Source organism: Typopeltis vanoorti, chromosome 2 (genome assembly GCF_054136105.1).
Source record: "Typopeltis vanoorti isolate ZY-2024b chromosome 2, IOZ_Tvanoo_1.0, whole genome shotgun sequence".
NCBI classification, from domain to species: Eukaryota; Metazoa; Arthropoda; class Arachnida; order Uropygi; family Thelyphonidae; genus Typopeltis; species Typopeltis vanoorti.
Window position 1 is genome coordinate 29,297,030 of NC_143550.1, and position 19,261 is coordinate 29,316,290.

The window sequence follows — 19,261 nt, forward strand, 5'->3', positions numbered from 1 at the left end:
CACAGATCTTTAAACACATCAGACTTTAATTTTTCTGCAAACTATTGAGCATGCCTGCTAAACAATCACTAACCATGTACCAGCTTTCATGCTCCATATGCTTCTGTTGTTTTACTTGTATTTTTGTACAACAGTTCCTACACATTCGGTGTTTTTAGTTATGTATTGATTCATATTTAACACTTGTATATTTGTGTGTTCATCCTAACCCAGATGTAGCCACTAGCTTAAGTGGTGAAACTATTAAGTTTTATTAAATAATTATTACAACCTATAATCCCATTGTTAGTTATTTTTTATAAATATTATTATTGTATTTATTTATTTTGTTATTAGGTTCTGCGTCCATTTCTACTCAGAAGGTTAAAATCAGAAGTAGAAAAACAGTTGCCCAAAAAATATGAACATGTAATTATGTGTCGACTTTCCAAAAGACAAAGATATCTCTATGATGACTTTATGTCTCAAGCTAAGTATGTTTCTTATCTTGCATATGCATGTGAACATATTGCATGCTCATACACATATTAAATATATGTTGCTGTTATTTCAATAACTGTATAGTTCACCTGAGAATTCTCTAATTCTATTTGAATCTGAAATCATAAATTTATAAAATTTATTTACCAGTTATAAAATGATAGATATGTTGCAGAATCTAATTTTGATTAAATTGTTCAAAAAGAAGTATCCCACTTAAATCTTGCTTCAGATCTAATGTAGAACAATTAATTCCTATTAGTGAAAAAATAAATTTGTGCTCAGAATAATTTGCTCCAGTATGATTGTGTGTGTGTGTGTGTGTGTGTGTGTGTGTGTGTGTGTGTGTGTGTGTGTGTGTGTGTGTGTGTGTGGTGGTGGGGGGGGGAGTGAACCTCTCTCAAATTCTGGAAAAGCTGCCACCATTGCTTGTTCATGAAATTTTCTGTATTTATAATTCTATTACTGTCATGTTTTACTGTAGCAAATATATTATACTAAACTCACTTCCTGTAATCTTCCTCTAAAAACATTTTAGCTAGACTCCATTGCATGAATATTAATCTAGATGAATTTCTCCTCAAGAAGTCTTCAGTCTATAGTTATTGTTACAGACTATAGTTATAAAGTCCCTGTTTTCAGAACTTTCAATTTCTAATTTTGGACTTTGGATATTATATATATAGTGGTTATATATTTGATTCAAATATAAAAGGCAATCATTGAAATCTATGAACGATCCGTATTTTGGTGAATCATTATGATTTGGAAAGAAGAAATAGAAAGCAATAAGAATTTCGTGTGATCATATCCTTAATCTATTCATTAAAACTATTAACAATTCCTTTCAAGGAATAAATTAGCCAACCTTTCAGAAGTGTTTATTTTAGGAGTTTGTATTCTTATACCTTAAGAGTTCACTGTAGAGTAAGTTGATTAGCATTTCTACCATTTTTGAAATATAGAAACATGAAACATCATATAGGCAGAGTGGATATTAAATCCAACATTATTTCAAAGCTGAATGATTGCAGAAACTGTAAAAGTTTCATAAGGTGACCTTAGAGCTTATGAGAACACAATTCTCGGCATCCTCAAGTTGCCTTAGCTTGGACGACTTAAAAGACATGGGCACTGCCCAGGCGTCCATATATTCACCTTTTATTAGTTCATTTGATAAAGATTACACTGGCCTGACAGCTGTTTTGAACTGGTTGGTTCTCTTCAGAGACCTGGCAGAAACCTCAAGAGAGCAAAAACTCTCATTCAATACTAAGGAAGTAGAAATGTCAAAGAAATGTATTTTTCATAAGTGAACCCTCAGTTGATGTATAAAAATAATTAATAGAGAAAGAGTCAAAAGGCTTCATTTTGGCGATATAAAATTACATAGGGCCAACACTATTTCAAAGCTGAATGTTTTAAGAAGGGGGTTCTTAAGGGTCAAACCCTGAGAGAAGACCTCCACATTGCTTTTAAAGGAATGTGGAGAACTGACCAAGGCTTTTGACCTAATGTCAAATCCTCATATTCTCGTGGTGCACCCTGTTAGGTATCTACCTGGATACTGAACGTAAGAGGATGGGGCTGACAATTTGGGATTTAGCCGGCCAAATTGTATTCTTATTGGTTAAACCAAAATATAAAAATGACAGTACAACATGACAGAATTTCATGTCTGCTGGGGCATCATCCTATTAAACAAGGATACCATTGTTTTCAACAGGGAACCAGGGCAAACAGTGAAAAGTCAGCTACTGGAACAAATCCTAAAATACACCCCAACTCGTCACCAGAGTTCAAGATCAGGGTTATCAACATGAGAAGCCTGAATGGCAAAGAAATGGAACTAGCTGAGGAATTGGATAAGTACCATATCGACATAATATGGGAGACTGAAATAAAAAAGGAAATCTGCTGATATTATTCTGAGCAAGAAATAGAAAGTGTTATATTCAGATAATGACAATCAGGGAAAAGAAGGTGTAGCTATTGTATTGAACACAAAATATGAAGCTAATCTTCTTCAATGGCAAACAGTATCATGTAGAGTGATCTGGGCAAGTATGAGAATGGAGAATTGAACAATGAGACTTATATTTGTGCCTATGGTCCCACAGAAGGTTCTACTAAGGTAGATGTGGAGGAATTTTTTGAGGCTTTAGAGAAAGCAACTGACACAATGAAAAAGGAAAAGTTGGTCCTTGTTGGGAATCTAAATAGCAGAGTAGAAAATGATTATCAGACATACAAAATTTTTGGAGAAAAGAGAAAAGCTAATAATAATGGCAAATACCTGTTGGATTTCTGCTCGGGACATGAACTGGTTATTACTAACACAATGTTCCAACATAAAAATGTGCACAAATTTCCATGGAGGGAAGAGGCAAGGAATAAGAAAAGTCTCATTAACTACGTTGTTGTTGTTGATAGTGATGTTTTCTCTTTTGAAGGACACCAGATGTACAGAGGATTTGAAATTGATAGTGATCACCATTTAGTCTTGAGCAGGATAAAATTTTAAAGTGAACAAAAGTTGAGGAGCCCTCATATGTAAACTGTTGACTAAAATACACAAAGATTATTGAAAAAAAAATGAAAGAGTTTGAGAACAGGAAGCAAACTTTAGATATTCAGTGGCAAGCCTTGAAGAAAACCTTGATTGATTCAGCCAGAGAGGTGTGTGGTGAGGTTGTCTGCAAGGATAGAAAAATCAGAACTCCATGGTGGACACAGGAAGTTAAAAAGGCAGTGAAGGAAAAGAAGATAGCATATCAAAAGTTCCTGGCAAATAAGTCAGCTTTTGCTCTTAGAGAATACAGAGACAAATGTAAAAAAGCTAAACACTTGTAAAACTAGCTAAACAAAAGTCATGGGAAGACTTTGGTAAGAACATAGAAAATGAATATTATGAAGGTGGCAAAATAGTCTGGAGGCTGTTGAAAAAGCTAATAAATGGAGGAAAGAGTGCTGTAAAAGGAATTAGAGATGTCAAAGGTGACGTGAAAACTGGTGAAAAAGATATCCTTGATGTATGGAGTAATTACTTCGAAAAATTGTTAAATTAAACAAGCAGTGATGACAGCACAGTAGTAAAAACACTGAACAGACATTCAATGAGGAATACGTATCCTTACTTGAAGTACAAAAAGCCATTAAAAGCCTGAAATGTCGAAAGGCAGTGGGAGTAAATGATATTCGGCCAGAAATGCTCAAGTATACCTCCATACTCACAGTCTTACAGTGGCTTCACTGCACAGTTCAGAAGGCCTGGACAGAGGGTCATATTGCAGATGATTGGAGTAAAGCTCTCATAGTATCCATATATAAAAAGGGAAAGAAAACTGAATGTGAGAATTACAGAGGTATTTCCCTACTGAGTGTTCCTGGTAAGATTTTTTTTAAGTATACATGAAAAACGGTTGAGAAGGATTGAGTAAGGGAAGGTTGATAAAGAACAAATAGAGGCTGACAGCTGCTATTTGGCCTGGAATCAGGCCAAATAGAGGCTGTCAGCATGAAATTTTCATGCTTTGACAATTAGTTGAGAAATCATGGGAATATAACAAAGATCTGTATTTACGTTTTGTAGATCTGGGATAGGCGTATGACAGGGTGCTGTTAGATCTTGAATGAGGACTCTTTCAACAAAAAAATTATTCATTCAAGATTTAACAAGAAACACAATTCTGAGCTAGAAATGCTTGTACTATTAGTTAAGAAAGCAAAGTATAAAAAAAAACCTGTTACAATTACCTTAGAAAGAAGTAAAGTTGAGGTGAAAATTATATGTCTAAGTAGAATTATATTGTTAAAGTTATTGATATCAAAATTATGCAATCACATAGGGGCGAATAGGAGAGCACAATGAGAGATCATCCAATACAAAAAAGAGGGCGCTACAAAGAAGAATAAAAAGGGAGTTCACTCTGGTTTGAATCCCCTGTTTTTTTTTTTTTTTCTGTTCATGTTTTCTTGTGTGGTCAAGCAGAGTACTGACCGATCGACAGCATTGGAAGTAATCTCCTTCCCTTATCCTATCTGAAGGAGTCAGGCATGCTATACGTGAGCTGCGGCAGACACCAACTAGGGCCATCGGTAAAAGTTTACCGATGTGAGACAGCGGAAAAGTTCCCCAAGAGGACGGCCGAGATAACGATATCGATCCGGTATACGAGGATTTGTGCGGCAAAGTGCAAGGATGGCGATTTGCGTCGATCAGCATAACCTCCACGTGGACGCGACTCGATAAATCCGAAAGACATCTGACTACAAAGGAAGGACGAAAGAAGCGCGATATCCTCTCAAGACACTTGTAATGTACAATAAATTCCTTATTCTTGTAACAGTTAGTATTGGGGCAAAGAGAAAAGAACAGATTTCTAATTGCGAAGAAAGAGAACTTTTAAGTGACTTTTGTGCTCAGTAACATGTTAATCATATTGGACTAGTAGTCTGAAAACCTGAGCGTATTCAACACTTAGTTGAATGTGAATTGATCTTTGATAGCAAGTTTTACTTAGAATTTTGAACTAGTGTTTTATGATGAATGTGTACTTATTTAACCTAGAGATGTAAATAAAGTATTTGATAATTAGAATGTTCTTTATTGCTTAGCTAGTGAATTAGAATTTTGATATGACATACCCTTGATGTGTGGAAGTTTATTGTATGTAATTTGATAATTAATAAACATGTTTTTTCTATGTAAGTCTGAGTTTATCTGAGTATGAGACTGATTTTACCACTCGCTAAAGTTTAAACCTGTGAATAAGGAGAAATTAAAGAAAGTTATAATCTATGACTGCAATGTTGAAGTTTCTATAGGCACTTAATACTTTAACAAGATTAGGTAATACTCGAACTCTGGGAAGGTTTCTTTGTACAAGAATTCTTCTGTACTAGGACTGGCGCAGCTATATCAAACAAATTTTGTAGAGTTCCGAAATGAGAAGTGGCCCCAGAGAGATAGGTTAGAGATTTCAGGCTTAGTGGGTACGACAGGAATTTAGGATAGAGAAATAACAGAAAAGTGACGCCATAACAATGAATCAGTTAACATAAAGAATCATTCATAGCAGCTGTAACAATAGAAAAGTCTACATAAGAATGGCATAGCAGCTGACAGGACATGTTCGATCCATAAAATTAAGGAATTTGGTCATTCACAGCGAGTTGGTCTTAGTCTCATGCATAGCAATCAGGAAAATTTTGGAAGGGAACTTTGTAAGACAATGTAAACTAAATGTACAGGTATGTCTCTTCCGGTGAGCTTTGAGTTAAACAATTCGGCTTCTGATTCGGAAATCTTTAAGACCATAAACCCTGAACAGATTTTTCATCAGTTCTTCAGAGAAGACACAGACGATGTGAGATCTTTCTTTGAGTATATAGAAGAGCTTAGAAAGATTGGGCGATGGAGTGACTTTCAGCTGCTGATTCTGCTCCGCAGTAAGCTAGTTGGAAGAGCAAAAAGCTTCTTTTAATCTTCGCCAATTCTAAAAGAAACTTTGGATTACCAGAGGTTTAAGGAAATCCTAATTTCTGAATTTTCTAGGGTGAAAAACGTAGCACCTAACCTCTGGAAACTTCAAAGGATGGTACAAAAAGAGAAGGAAAGCGTCTCTTATTTTCATTACAGGTTGCTTACCCTTGCTAGTACTATGAATGTGGCCGACAAGGAAAAACATCACTTTGATTGGGCTGTTTTTCAACACTTCAGAATTGGCTTAAGGCAGGAACTGAGGGAAACAGCTTTTGGGAAAGGGGTAAATTGTTTGAAGAGTTGTTATGAAGCAGTAAAAGAAAGAGAGCAGCTGCTTGGGGATATTTGTCCTGCAGCTGCAGTAGGTCCAGTTAATGTGATCAAAGAAAGTAGAGACACTGGTGGGGATCCCAATCCTATAAAACAGGGATTGGTAAGGAAGGAAAAATAAAAAATGCAGAGAGGTAATGAAGGAAACAAAACTGAGTCAGTGTGTAGTGTTGCGGCTGGTGCCTGTGCCTTTAGTGAGGTTTGCTCCCTAGTCAGGAAGGAGATGGAGAGGCTGCAATAACCAGTTATAGAGCGGCTTGACTCGGTCATGAGTCAGTTGACGTTAGGTCCTCCCAAGGGTCTGGAGACTCTTTCCTATCCAGAAGATAAAATAAGTAGTAAGATTAATAGAGAAGTTGAGACATTGCAACAACCAGTGCTGGAGAGAATGGATTCCCTAATGCAGAAATTGATAAACTGTCTTCCAAGTGTCAGACGAGCTCTCCTTTGTCCTTGGACGGAGATGATAAAAGGGCTTTTCGCAGAGAAGTTCCTAGGTGTTACAATTGTAACAAATTGGGAAATCTTGCCCGAGACTTTTTATTACAACTAGAAACTCGAGAGGAAGGTATCAATCAGAAACAACGTCACGCATTTGTGCTAGACCATTTGATAAAAGGGGGCAACAGGGCAAAAGACACTTATTTGGAATGGCAGTAAATGCAAGAAGCTGCGGAAGGGATTTCAAGGCACTCATTGGCACCGGTTCCCAAGCTTCCATAATCTCTGAGAGGTATCTCAAGGAACTGGATCCCTGTGTAAATGGAAGAATTAAACGGCTGAGAAAACCCATCGGACTTTTAGGGATATCCCGCTCCACAACTCATGCCACTAAATTAATAAGACTGAGAGTGGGACTGCCAGAGTTTGGCTTATATGCATGGCATAACTTCTTGGTTCTGCCCAAGAACTCACTCTCTCCCAAATCGGGTTGATTTTGGGGGAAGATTTTCTGAAAAAATATGGTTTCTCATGCGACTATTCTAGAGAAGAAATTCGTTTCCATGGGAGAAAGAATATTGCTGTGACCAATGAAAACTATCGAGACCAAGGAAGGAGAGATGTCCCTCTAAACAACAAGCATCGGTGCATAAAGGATGCTGAGTTGAAAAGGAAAGAGGAGAAACATGAGGTTTGCTCTTAGCCGAGATCAAATGAGACTGTCCCACCAAAGGAGAGGGAGAAACCTGGTGCTGGAAGTAATGATAAAGTCAAAGTATCAGAAGATAACGAGATCACAAGCGAGAGACAGAATGTCATACACAAAGGGACAGAAGAAGGTAACCACATCAGCGATGGTGATAAAGCTTAGAGTCCTCACAGCAGGACAACAAGTGACACTTATCAATCTCTAGGAAGGCAAGATGAGCAGAGCAATGTGGTTTGCATATGTCAAGTGATCTCTGAGAACTCAAGGAATTCATCCTGGCACAAGAGAAATTTGATTTTTAGACAGACAAAATGAAAGAGTCATACCCAGAGAAATGAGAGAAGAGTAAGAAAAAAATATTCTGGTGAAGAATTTTTTTAGAAAAAAGGAGGGGCCTTTGTTAGATCTTGAATGGGGACTCTCACTCATTCATTCAAGATTTAAAAAGAAACACAATTCTGAGCTAGAAATACTTATACTATTAGTTAAGAAAGCAAAATACAAAAGAAAACCTGTTACAATTACCTTAGAAAGAAGTAAAGTTGAGGAGAAAAATTGTATGTCTAAGTAGAATTATATTATTAAAGTTATTGATGTCAAAATGATACTCTGTGTAAGAATGTAAATCTAAGTGCAAACAAAGGTTCAAAAGATACTAGCTAGCTGCCTACGATGGCGTAATGCCCGCAACGGAAGCGTTTGTGGAATGCGAGCTGAACTCGCGTTCGGCGAAACGAGCGCTCTTCAAGGAGCAGAAGTGTGATGCAATCGCATAGGGGCGAATAGGAGAGCACAATGAGAGATCCTCCAATACGAAAAGAGGGTGCTACAAAGAAGAATAAAAAGCGAGTTCACTCTGGTTTGAACCCTCCATTTTTTTTGTTCCTGTTTTCTCGTGTGGTCAAGCAGAGTACTGACCGACCGACAGCGCCGGAAGTAATCTCTTTCCCAGTTGCTATCTGAAGGAGTCGGGCATGTTATATGTGAGCTGACAGCAGACACCAACTAAGGCCATCGGTAAAAGTTTACCGATGTGAGACAGCGGAAAAGTTCCCCATGAGGACGGCTGAGATGACGATATCGATCCATTAGACGAGTCTAAAGAATAGTGATTTGCGTCGATCAGCGTAACCTCCACGTGGATGCAACTCGATAAATCAGAAAGACATCTGACTACAAAGGACAGACGAAAGAAGCACGATATCCTCTCAGGACACTGGTAATGTACAGTAAATTCCTTATTCTTGTAACAATTAGTATTGGGGCAAAGAGAGAAGAACAGATTTCTGATTGAGAAGAAACTGAACTTTTAAATGACTTTGGTGCTCAGTAACATGTTAATCATATTGGATTAGTAGTCTGAAAGCCTGAGTGTATGCAAAACTTAGTTGAATGTGAATTGATCTTTGTTAGCAAGTTTTACTTAGAATTTTGAACTAGTGTTTTATGATGAATGTGTACTTATTTAACCGAGAGATGTAAATAAAGTATTAGATAATTAGAATGTTCCCTTTTGCTTAGCTAGCAAATTAGAATTTTGATATGACATACCTTTGATGTGTGGAAGTTTATTGTATGTAATTTGATAATTAATAAACATGTTTTTTCTATGTAAGTCTGAGTTTATCTGAGCATGAGACTGATTTTACCACTCGCTAAAGTTCAAACCTGTGAATAAGGGGAAATTAAAGAAAGTTATAGGCCATGACTGAAATGTTGAAGTTTCTATAGGCACTTAATACTTTAACAAGATTAGGTAATACTTGAATTCTGGGAAGGTTTCTTTGTACAAGAATTCTTCTGTACTAGGACTCTGGCTGGCGCAGCTATATCAAACTAATTTTGTCAGAGTTCCGAAAGGAGAAGTGGCCCCAGAGAGATAGGCTAGAGATTTCAGGCTTAGTGGATACGACAAGGATTTAAGATAGAGAAATGACAGAAAAGTGATGCCATAATAATGGCACAGCCGACATAACAATGAACCAGTCGACATAAAGAATCATTCATAGCAGCTATAGCAATAGCGAAGACAGCAAGCACCTCACCATTTTCCAGAAAGAGATTTTATCTAGAAACCCAATCCATATTAACAGCTCTGTATAATGTTTAAAATAATTCAAACTGAATTCCCTCATGATAACAGCACGGAATGCTAATGGCTTAACAAACAAAATTCTTGAGCTGCAAGTAGAGGCTGTTATATTCCCATGATTTCTCAACTAATTTTCAAAGCATGAAAATGCTTTGACAATTAGTTGAGAAATCATGGGAATATAACAAAGATCTGTATTTAAGTTTTGCTGATCTGGGAAAGGCGTATGACAGGGTGCCAAGAGAGAAGTTGTTCAAAAGTTCTATTAAGGTAGAAGTGGAGGAATTTTTTTGAGGCTTTAGAGAAAGCAACTGACACAATGAAAAAGGAAAAGTTGGTCCTTGTTGGGAATCTAAATAGCAGAGTAGAAAATGATTGTCAGACATACAAAAATATTTGGATAAAAGAGCAAAGTTAATAATAATGGCAAATACCTGTTGGATTTGTGCTCAGGACATTAACTGGTTATTACTAACACAGTGTTCCAACATAAAAATGTGCACAAATTTCCATGGAGGGAAGAGGCAAGGAATAAGAAAAGTCTCATTAACTATGTTGTTGTTGATAGTGATGTTTTCTCTTTTGAAGCTCACCAGAGGGTACAGAGGATTTGAAATTGATAGTAATCACCATTTAGTCTTGAGCAGGATAAAATTTTAAAGTGAACAAAAGTCAGGCAGCTCATATATAAACTGTTGACTAAAATACACAAAGATTATTGAAGAAAAAATTAAAGAGTTTGAGAACAGGAAGCAAACTTTAGATATTCAGTTGCAAGCCTTGAAGAAAACCTTGATTGATTCAGCCAGAGAGGTGTGTGGTGAGGTTGTCTGCAAGGATAGAAAAATCAGAACTCCATGGTGGACACAGGAAGTTAAAGAGGCAGTGAAGGAAAAGAAGAAAGCATATCAAAAGTTCTTGGCAAATAAGTCAGCTTGTACTCTTAGAGAATACAGAGACAAATGTAAAAAAGCTAAAACAAAAGTCATGGGAAGACTTTGGTAAGAAAGTAAATATTAAGAAGGTGGCAAATTAGTCTGGAGGCTGTTGAAAAAGCTTAGAAATGGAGGAGAGAGTGCTGTAAAAGGAATTAGAGATGTTAAAGGTGACATGAAAACTGGTGAAAAAGATATCCTTGATGTATGGAGTAATTACTTCGAAAAATTTTTAAATTAAACAAGCAGTGATGACAGCACAGTAGTAAAAACACTGAACAGACATTCAATGAGGAATACATATCCTTACTTGAAGTACAAAAAGCCATTAAAAGCCTGAAATGTGGAAAGGCTGTGGGAATAAATGATATTCGACCAGAAATGCTCAAGTATACCTCCATACTCACAATCTTGCATAAAAGTCTTACAGTGGCTTCACTGCACAGTTCAGAGGGTCAAATTCCAGATGATTGGAGTAAACCTCTCATAGTACCCATATATAAAAAGGGAAAGAAAACTGAATGTGAGAATTACAGAGGTATTTCCCTACTGAGTGTTCCTGGTAAGATTTTTTTAAGTATACATGAAAAACGGTTGAGAAGGATTGTGTAAGGGAAGCTTGGTGAAGAACAAGCTGGATTCAGGCCGAATTGAGACTGTCAGCACGAAATTTTCATGCTTTGACAATTAGTTCAGAAATCATAGGAATATAACAAAGATCTGTATTTAAGTTTTGTAGATCTGGAAAAGGCATATGACAGAGTGCCAAGAGAGAAGCTGTTCAAAGAGCTACAGTTGTATGGTGTCAATGGAGCTGCTTCAGAAAGAGATTTATTTTTATTTAGAGTTGTTTATATAGCGGATGTCATAATATTAATCTTCTCGACTGCACCATTATTAATAGAAAGATTTTTGTCCTAATATTAATCCTTTATATATAGGATTTTTAATTATTTATTATTATCATGTCTAGTGATTATCTCTGTTCAACAATTATTTTTTTTATTTCCGACTGCTTTTATTTATTGTTCACTCCGATTTGTGCAATGACCTCTTTTTTACTATTCCTTTCAGAATCAAAAAATCACTGACTCAAGACAAAAATACAAAATAAGTACATTTAATAAAAAATGCAAACAATATATATACACTTCAAACAACTTTACATAACTATAACTAACTACAGAATTAATTGGATCCAAGGCCCTTTAAAATAATCTTACACTTAAGACTATACTAAACACTTTGTTTTCACAATGACAAAATGTTCATAGCCAGTTTCTTTCGGCCTTTTCCGAAGATATATGACTTAATTCTGTCTCTTTTTAGTAGAAATAATAGTTAGTCTCGGCATCCTTAATACAGATGAAACTTCCTAATTAGCGTTTCCTCGAACATTCCTTTAGAACGTGATTAGCAATTTCTTATTTTATTCACTAATGCTTGATGACAGTCTTAACTCTTCTGCTTTAAAAAAAAATTCAGAGTTCTACGATTCCCTTTTCGGAACCTACTATAAATCTTTCAATTAGCGTTTCCTCCAATATTCCTTTTAAAACGCCTATAGCAATATTTTCTTTTATTTATAAATACTTATTCCACTTTGAAACTTCATAGTTCCATGATTCCTTTTTTGGAATATACTATTAATTTTCCTCCGACTATCACATAAAAAACTCAATTACTTTCGAATCTAAATGTCTGCCAGCTTGTGTTCTAATTTTCTCTCCGGACGTTCTTCTTGTTTACTCCCGTTACTCTGATTCCGAATGCTGTTCTTGTCAGTTGTCAATCACACATCAAACTTCTTGGCGAGCATGCGCATTCCATGAAAGTGACAAGCGAGAAAAACTATGTATAATGGCTGACATGGTGTCTCCATTAGCGACAAGAGAATGTCTTCATAAAACACAAAACTTAATATTTTAAACTACAATGAATTTGTTTAAAGTAACAAAACTATTCAAATCTGGTACATACATAAATTTTTTAAATGCTTTACATATCACTTTGACAAAACAATTTCATTAACGGGCACATCGCAAGTGCCCGCAATGCGTGTTATGAAACTAAAAGTAATAAATATTCTAACATAAACAATACGTGAAAATATTCAGAATTTGAAATTATGAATATTTTTACAGAGCATTATAGCAAGCAATACTTAGTCTTTATTTTAGTTGTAAGTATACAGTTATAATTGAAGGAAGTACAGGAACATGGTTTTATGTTAAATCTGGTGTCAGACAAGAATGTACATTATCCCCTCTGTTTTTCATTATCTATATGAATCACATTATGAAGGAAAGTGGTATTAAACCTGATATCAAAATTGGAAATGTTAATCTCAGCTGTTTACTCTATGCGGAAGACGTTGTGCTTCTAAATAAATCCGCTACAAGTCTGCTAGATTCCTGACTAAATTGAATAACTCTTGTAATAGATTTGTATGAAGGTCAGCAATGACAAGAGACAAAGACAATGAAAATAGGCAGAAGCATTGAAAATATCAACTGCATTTTGGTTGGAGAACTTATAGAACAAATGAAAGATTTCAGCTATTTAGTCATGATTTTTAGTGAAGATGGTGAATTAAATATAGAAATAGGCAACTGAATCAACAAAGCTGGTATGGTAGGAAGTCAACTGAATAAATTTATATGGAATAAGTGAGGAATTAGTCAAAACACCAAATTTGTTGTATACAAGACAGTGTTCAAACTAATTTTAACTTATGTATTTAAGAGCTAGGTTAGAAATAAAACACTTGGCCAAAGACTAGAGACCACAGATATGAGAGTCCTGAGAAAGATTAGAGCCATAAACATGTGGCAACAATGGCAATATCATGTTAAAAATGAGGATATTAGGAAAGAACTTGACATAGTCAGCATCCAGAATATGTTAGCAGAGCTAATTTCAGGTGGTATGGTCACTTAAGCAGAATCGGAGAGGAAAGATTAGCAAAACAAGTGTTCTTTGCCATGTTGGCAGGAAAAAGGATCCAGAGGAAGACCAAGATATAGGTGGGTTGATGCAGTAAAAAGTGCCTTAGAAGATAGAAATATAAGATCTGATAATGTTGAAGTCTTGACAGTAAACAAATTGATTTGGAGGGAAATTGTAGATAGGAAGTTAGTAATGGTGTGATTTTTTCATGTAGTCAAATAAGGTGTGTAAAGGATTTCATAATATCCTTTACATCCCTTAAGGGTACATATCGGGAATTTGATGATGATGATGATGTTTTTAGTAACTATGAAAGTTTTGTAAGTCGACCTGATTAGTTTACGAGAATACAATCCTTGGCATCCACACATTGTCTTAGCATGAACTACTTAAAAAACATAGGTTCTGCCAGAGGCCCATATATTCACCTTTTATTAGTCCATTTGAACCAGTTTTTGCTTTCTTAAGGTTCCTGCCTGGCCTGTTTTTTGAAGAGACCCACCACGTCAAAACAGTTGTCAGGCCAGGGAAACTAAAGGTTTCACTGGCCTGACAATGGGCTAATAAAAGCAAGAACCTCCATATCAGAGTCGGTATAGATGAAATCCTTTGGTCCGAAAGACCCGTGTTCAATTCCCATCTAAGACGTGAGGACCTTTATCTGGTCTCTTTCAACTAAAGGTGAGTTAGCCGGTCTCATACGGAGTTAGGGTTTTTTTTTTTCATCCGGAAACTCTGGTTTTTCATCCCTCAGAACAGGCAAACCGGCCCCGTGAACTCACATGAATCACAGTCATGAATATTTACAACAATATGTGGAAGAGAAATGGTCCTCACCACATGTCGTTGCGCCCGTAGTTAACCATGAGTCACTTCATGGTAGTCAACCATTATTTAGTAATTAATTAATGAAACCAGTTTTTAAATATACTTTCCCCTCCCTATGTAAAAATTTCTTTAAGTTTTTATGCAATAGCAAAACCCTAGTTATAGTATTTTCACTTTAGTTACGAGATTACTAAACTTGCCAGTATGCAGGTATAATTAGCTTTCTCCATTGTGTGACTTAATTATAAGGAAAAGAAAAATGTCATTTCATTGTAAAATTTGTCTTAACACAAAAAAATTCATTTTTAAAATATAAGTGATGTACAAATATACTTTCTCTACCTTTGTTTTCATCTATAATTTTTATGCCTTTTGCAGTTATGTAGATCTCATATTGTACAGTCAAAGCATACTTGCTAATTTTTCTGTGTATATACAAATTTAGATGATCGTGCATTAAGAAGTGTAGGTTTTGTTATTTTTAAAAACTTAACATTTCAAAATCTTTGAAGTAAAATACTTGTCCTACATATTTGAGTAACTAATAGCTAGATACACATTTATTTGAATAGGACTAAAGAAACACTGGCCACTGGAAATTTCATGAGTGTCATCAATGTCTTAATGCAGCTCCGAAAAGTTTGCAATCATCCAAATCTTTTTGAAACACGGCCCATTGTGTCACCTTTCATGATGGATAGTATATGTTTTTGTACAGCTTCTCTTGTTTGGCAAGTACTTGACTATGATCCATACAAAGTAAGTTTATTTCATTATTGCAGATGTAATAGCAACTTACATCAAATCATCATCATTAGACATTTTTGTGCATCCTTTTTATCAAATATTTTGTAATTGTAATTGTGCTGATTGATTAGGCAACAAATTACACTAAGTTGTACATTTGACAGATCATGTTTAATATGCTAGCTATTATTTCTTGTCTTTTTATTTATTTATTTATTTTTGTTTTTTTATGAAATCTTTTGCAGTTGATTTTTACTGTAGTAAAATTACTGTAGTTATACTGACCAGAGGAATAGCTGTTTATAGTAGGTACTTTCCTATAGTAAATTTCTTTTAGCATGGCATACTGTACCTATGGAGCTTTGGTCAGGACTAATCAGTGTTGCAGTTATGAAATTTTTTATGATGGCATTTACCATAGTGAGAGTTGACTCTAAAATTGTAATCTTACTGATTCATTCACTTAGGTATAGTCTACTATTTGGCAGCCATGATTCCCCACATTTTCCTATTCTTTGTGCATCTCGAAAGATTTAGATAATACTTTTCCTATCCTGTTTCTCTTTTCTCTCATGATGTCTTAGTGAGTCTCTTCTTTCTTGTAGTTCCTTTGAATGATCCAGTAATCCAACAAACAGTCCTTATCTTAGCATATGTTTTAAAAGTTTTTATTTGTTTCCCAATCTCATTCAGTTAATCTTTTTTTGTTTGTTTGTTTGTTTGATGCTTCAAGAATTTTAACTTTTTCTATCCTGCCAGTCTTCACCATTCTGTTTAGTAACTACATGTCCAGAATCTCTGATTCATAATGTAGGAAATCCATTAATGTGCATCAGTATTATGCACACAAATGAGGTCAGAGACATTAAAAGTATTTTTATGTTATATAGTATTTCAAATCACAATTGCAAATTTAGTTTTTTATTATTAATTTTAATGGCTATTTTGCCTATTTTCCTTTAAGAGTACCCCTTTTATGATGTCATTCTTTTTATTGGCTTTTTACTTAATTTTTAGGGCATTACTGATATTTAGATATAGATGCATTAAGAATATCAAGAAGGAACAGTGCCAGCTCTAGGGGGTTCTTGTGCCCCAATGCAATTTTAAGTTGGGCACTCCTTACCTTTTTTTTTTTCAATGTACTTAAAATTTAAAGGTTAAAAAATCAAAACATATTTTTATGTAAAATTGCATGCTTTGAAAAATACATATACAGGTAACCCCTCTATAACGTGGATGTTAGGTTCCATAGAAATGGCGCTTTATACAAATCACGTTATGCAAGACTCAGATCACATAGAAAAGGTAGGCTAATGTTCTGAAATTTTTTTTTTTTAATTATATAAAGAATAATGACATATCCAACAAAAATATATTTTTATGTAATTCAGGTAATTCATTCAAATATATAAATTATGAAACAAATACATAGTATTAAATTATAAATTTACAAATTGTACATAAACTTCATTACACATAATGTTTCAGGAAAAATAAAATAAGGTGCATATTTTAATCTTTTATAGCACGAGGATTTGAAGATCGGTTAATAAACATGGTTTTGTCATGTAATCACCTGATGCATTACTTCAAAACAGTAGAGTAATTCTATGTTTAGAAACTTTGAATCCAGGAGCTGACTCGTTTTTTGAAATATAGGTGTGGGTTTTTTTTTTTTTTTTTTTTTTTTCCCCAATATAACCCGGATTCATCCGCATTGAACACCTGGTCTGCATCATAAATGTTTATGAACTATCAGAGCTTTTTGTTTAATAAGATTTCCATCCAAAGGAATTTTCTTCCGAGTGCAATCTTCTATACAAATCACTAGAGATTTCTCTATTTTTCCTATTAGAATATTGCATACATCAGCAGTGTGCTTTGCACTTGCCATTGACCCAGCAATAAACCCTTTCTCAGATTTTATGTTCATTTTGTTTGTTCGAATTGTTGATTTGTATAAATTGAAAGTCCTTGCAACAGCTCCTGGTCATTTTTCAGCCGATCCAAGATTGTAATTTTTTCTTTGAGAGAAATTTTTTTTTCAGTGTTGGTTTTTCCCTTTCGTTGCAGTTTGTGGGCATTACATATTAATTATGTAGGTAACTCACCAGAAAATAAAGTGCTCAGCTTGAGATTAACACACATGATTTTTAATGCACTTTCCTGACAGAAAAGGAAGATAATATTCAACAATAAACACTTTATACGGTTAACAATTGATGTACATATGCGCTGAAGGGTATTTTCTCCTAATATAAAGTGACTACTTATAACATGTGCGATACGGGCAGGCACAAATTTAACGAAAATGAAATTTGATTTTGAAGTTGCATGGTGAAAAATATATGAAAAGATAAAGGGTTATTACAATGTGTAGACATTGTATTTTTATAGAAACTGCATTGTATAAGTACTGCATTGAACAAGGATTACTACAATTTGTAGACCGCATTGTATAAGTACCGCGTTATACGAGGGCTACCTATATTTAACCCCCCAAATGGCAAAGATGTCTATATACATCCAGCAAAATCTGGATACAATTCTGCATGCTATCTTGAAAGAACATGGATAAGAAGTGCAATTTGGCCATCATGTCTATTAAAAGGTTCAATAATCCTTCACACCGAAGATAACACTTAACCAGATTATCTTGTGTTAGTAGCTGCATCTCCGTTGCCTATAACAAGAAACACAGTTCTTTGTTCTGTGCTGGGTAACTGGATTTTTAGTGATGTAGGGTAGACTAAAAATATAGAAATTATTATTTTTTTTTTCTCTTTTTATTGTACAATTTTTAATGACAGGACAAAATAAGAGATCCTTGTATACTTTCTTCACTTAAATATTGCATTACCTTGGAGAACCAATGTCATTTTTAATTTTTTGTGCTAATTTTGCCTGATCACAGTCAACAGTACATTTTATTTGTTCTCAAAGAACTTCATTCAAAATAACTTTTTAAAATATTTTTTGGAAAAAAAAAAAAAAAAAACGGTGGCGACATTCTAGTTTATGTCATTTTTATTTTTGTTTAAAATGAAATTCTCAGGGTAGCCCCCCCCCCCCCCCCGGCTCCTATGCTGCCCATGAATATCTAATAAAAACAATGAGTATCTAATATTGTAGTCTGTATGATTTGAAAGGTTAATAGAAGGTTGATTTTCATATGTTTTGAACTCTATTTACTGTAACTATGTATTCCCAATGAGTGAAACCGGCATTATGCCTATCATCAATATGTAGATTTATATAATGAAGATTCCATCAAAAATTATTTTTTTGAGTTATTTGAAGACGTTCTATATCATTATTTTTATTTTTCTTCAGCTTCATTTCCATTCAAGTAGGATCACTGCAAAGATCTACCTTCTCCACTCAGTTCTGCCCAAGGCCATTTTCTCCTCTAGTCTGAGGTCCTTGACAGTTCCCTCTCAAGTTGTCCAGTCCAGCCTATTATTATTTTATTAATTTTTTTGTGATAATCACATTGTATTTTTCTCACAATTATTGTAGTGTTCTCCAGAATTTTGTTTATTGAATGCCATTTATCAACATTTAAACTGGATCCCAGTTTAAATTTATAATTATGAATGAAGAAAATTGAAGAGTAAAAAAGAACTATATTTAATGTGCCCTTTCATAATGCTCCTCTTTTCTCCATTGCTGACCGTGTAATAAAGAAAGAGCTTATGTTTGCATTTAGATTGACGTGATTTTATTTTTTATTTATAACATATTTTTGGATGAAAATAGATTATGAAAAATAGATTATAAAAATAGGTTATAAAAATGCATTGTTTCTTCTTTAACTCTCTTGCTGAAAGTTAATTATTTTATTACAGCCATTTTCAACATAATTTTAAGAATAGGTATTTCATTTAATTTCAAACTGCTTCTTTGTCTCTAGCATGTGAGCCTCTGGGCACTGAATTTGCTATTGGCTGATCTTGAATTGTGCCTGACTGCTTTTGCTGCACATCGTATAAAGAAATTTCAAACCCAGCCCAGTCTCATTGAAGAGATTGATAATCAACCAGAAATGCCACCCCGCTGTCCACCAGGAAAAATTCGCCTACAAATCCGAACATCAAATCCTCCAAATCCAGTATGTATTTCAGACATTGTACGTATAGTGATAATTCTTGTAACTTAATGACATTTTTTTTTTTTTTCATTTTATTTTTCCACATCAAAACTGTTATCCCAAATTACTAAGAATATTATTGCATCATCCATCTATTCATTGGACATCATCA

At 34.7% G+C, this 19,261-nt stretch overlaps 1 protein-coding gene across 1 annotated transcript in view; it reads left to right on the forward strand.

The window, feature by feature from the left end:
• The window catches only part of LOC150108900 (chromatin remodeling protein domino-like), a 731,915-nt gene that overhangs the window by 274,863 nt on the left and 437,791 nt on the right, over nucleotides 1-19,261 (forward strand). The window contains exons 18-20 of the mRNA XM_090410792.1: nucleotides 337-473; nucleotides 14,822-15,008; nucleotides 18,913-19,110. Coding sequence (XP_090266918.1) covers nucleotides 337-473; nucleotides 14,822-15,008; nucleotides 18,913-19,110 — 522 coding nt within the window. The remainder of the gene's footprint in view (nucleotides 1-336; nucleotides 474-14,821; nucleotides 15,009-18,912; nucleotides 19,111-19,261) is intronic.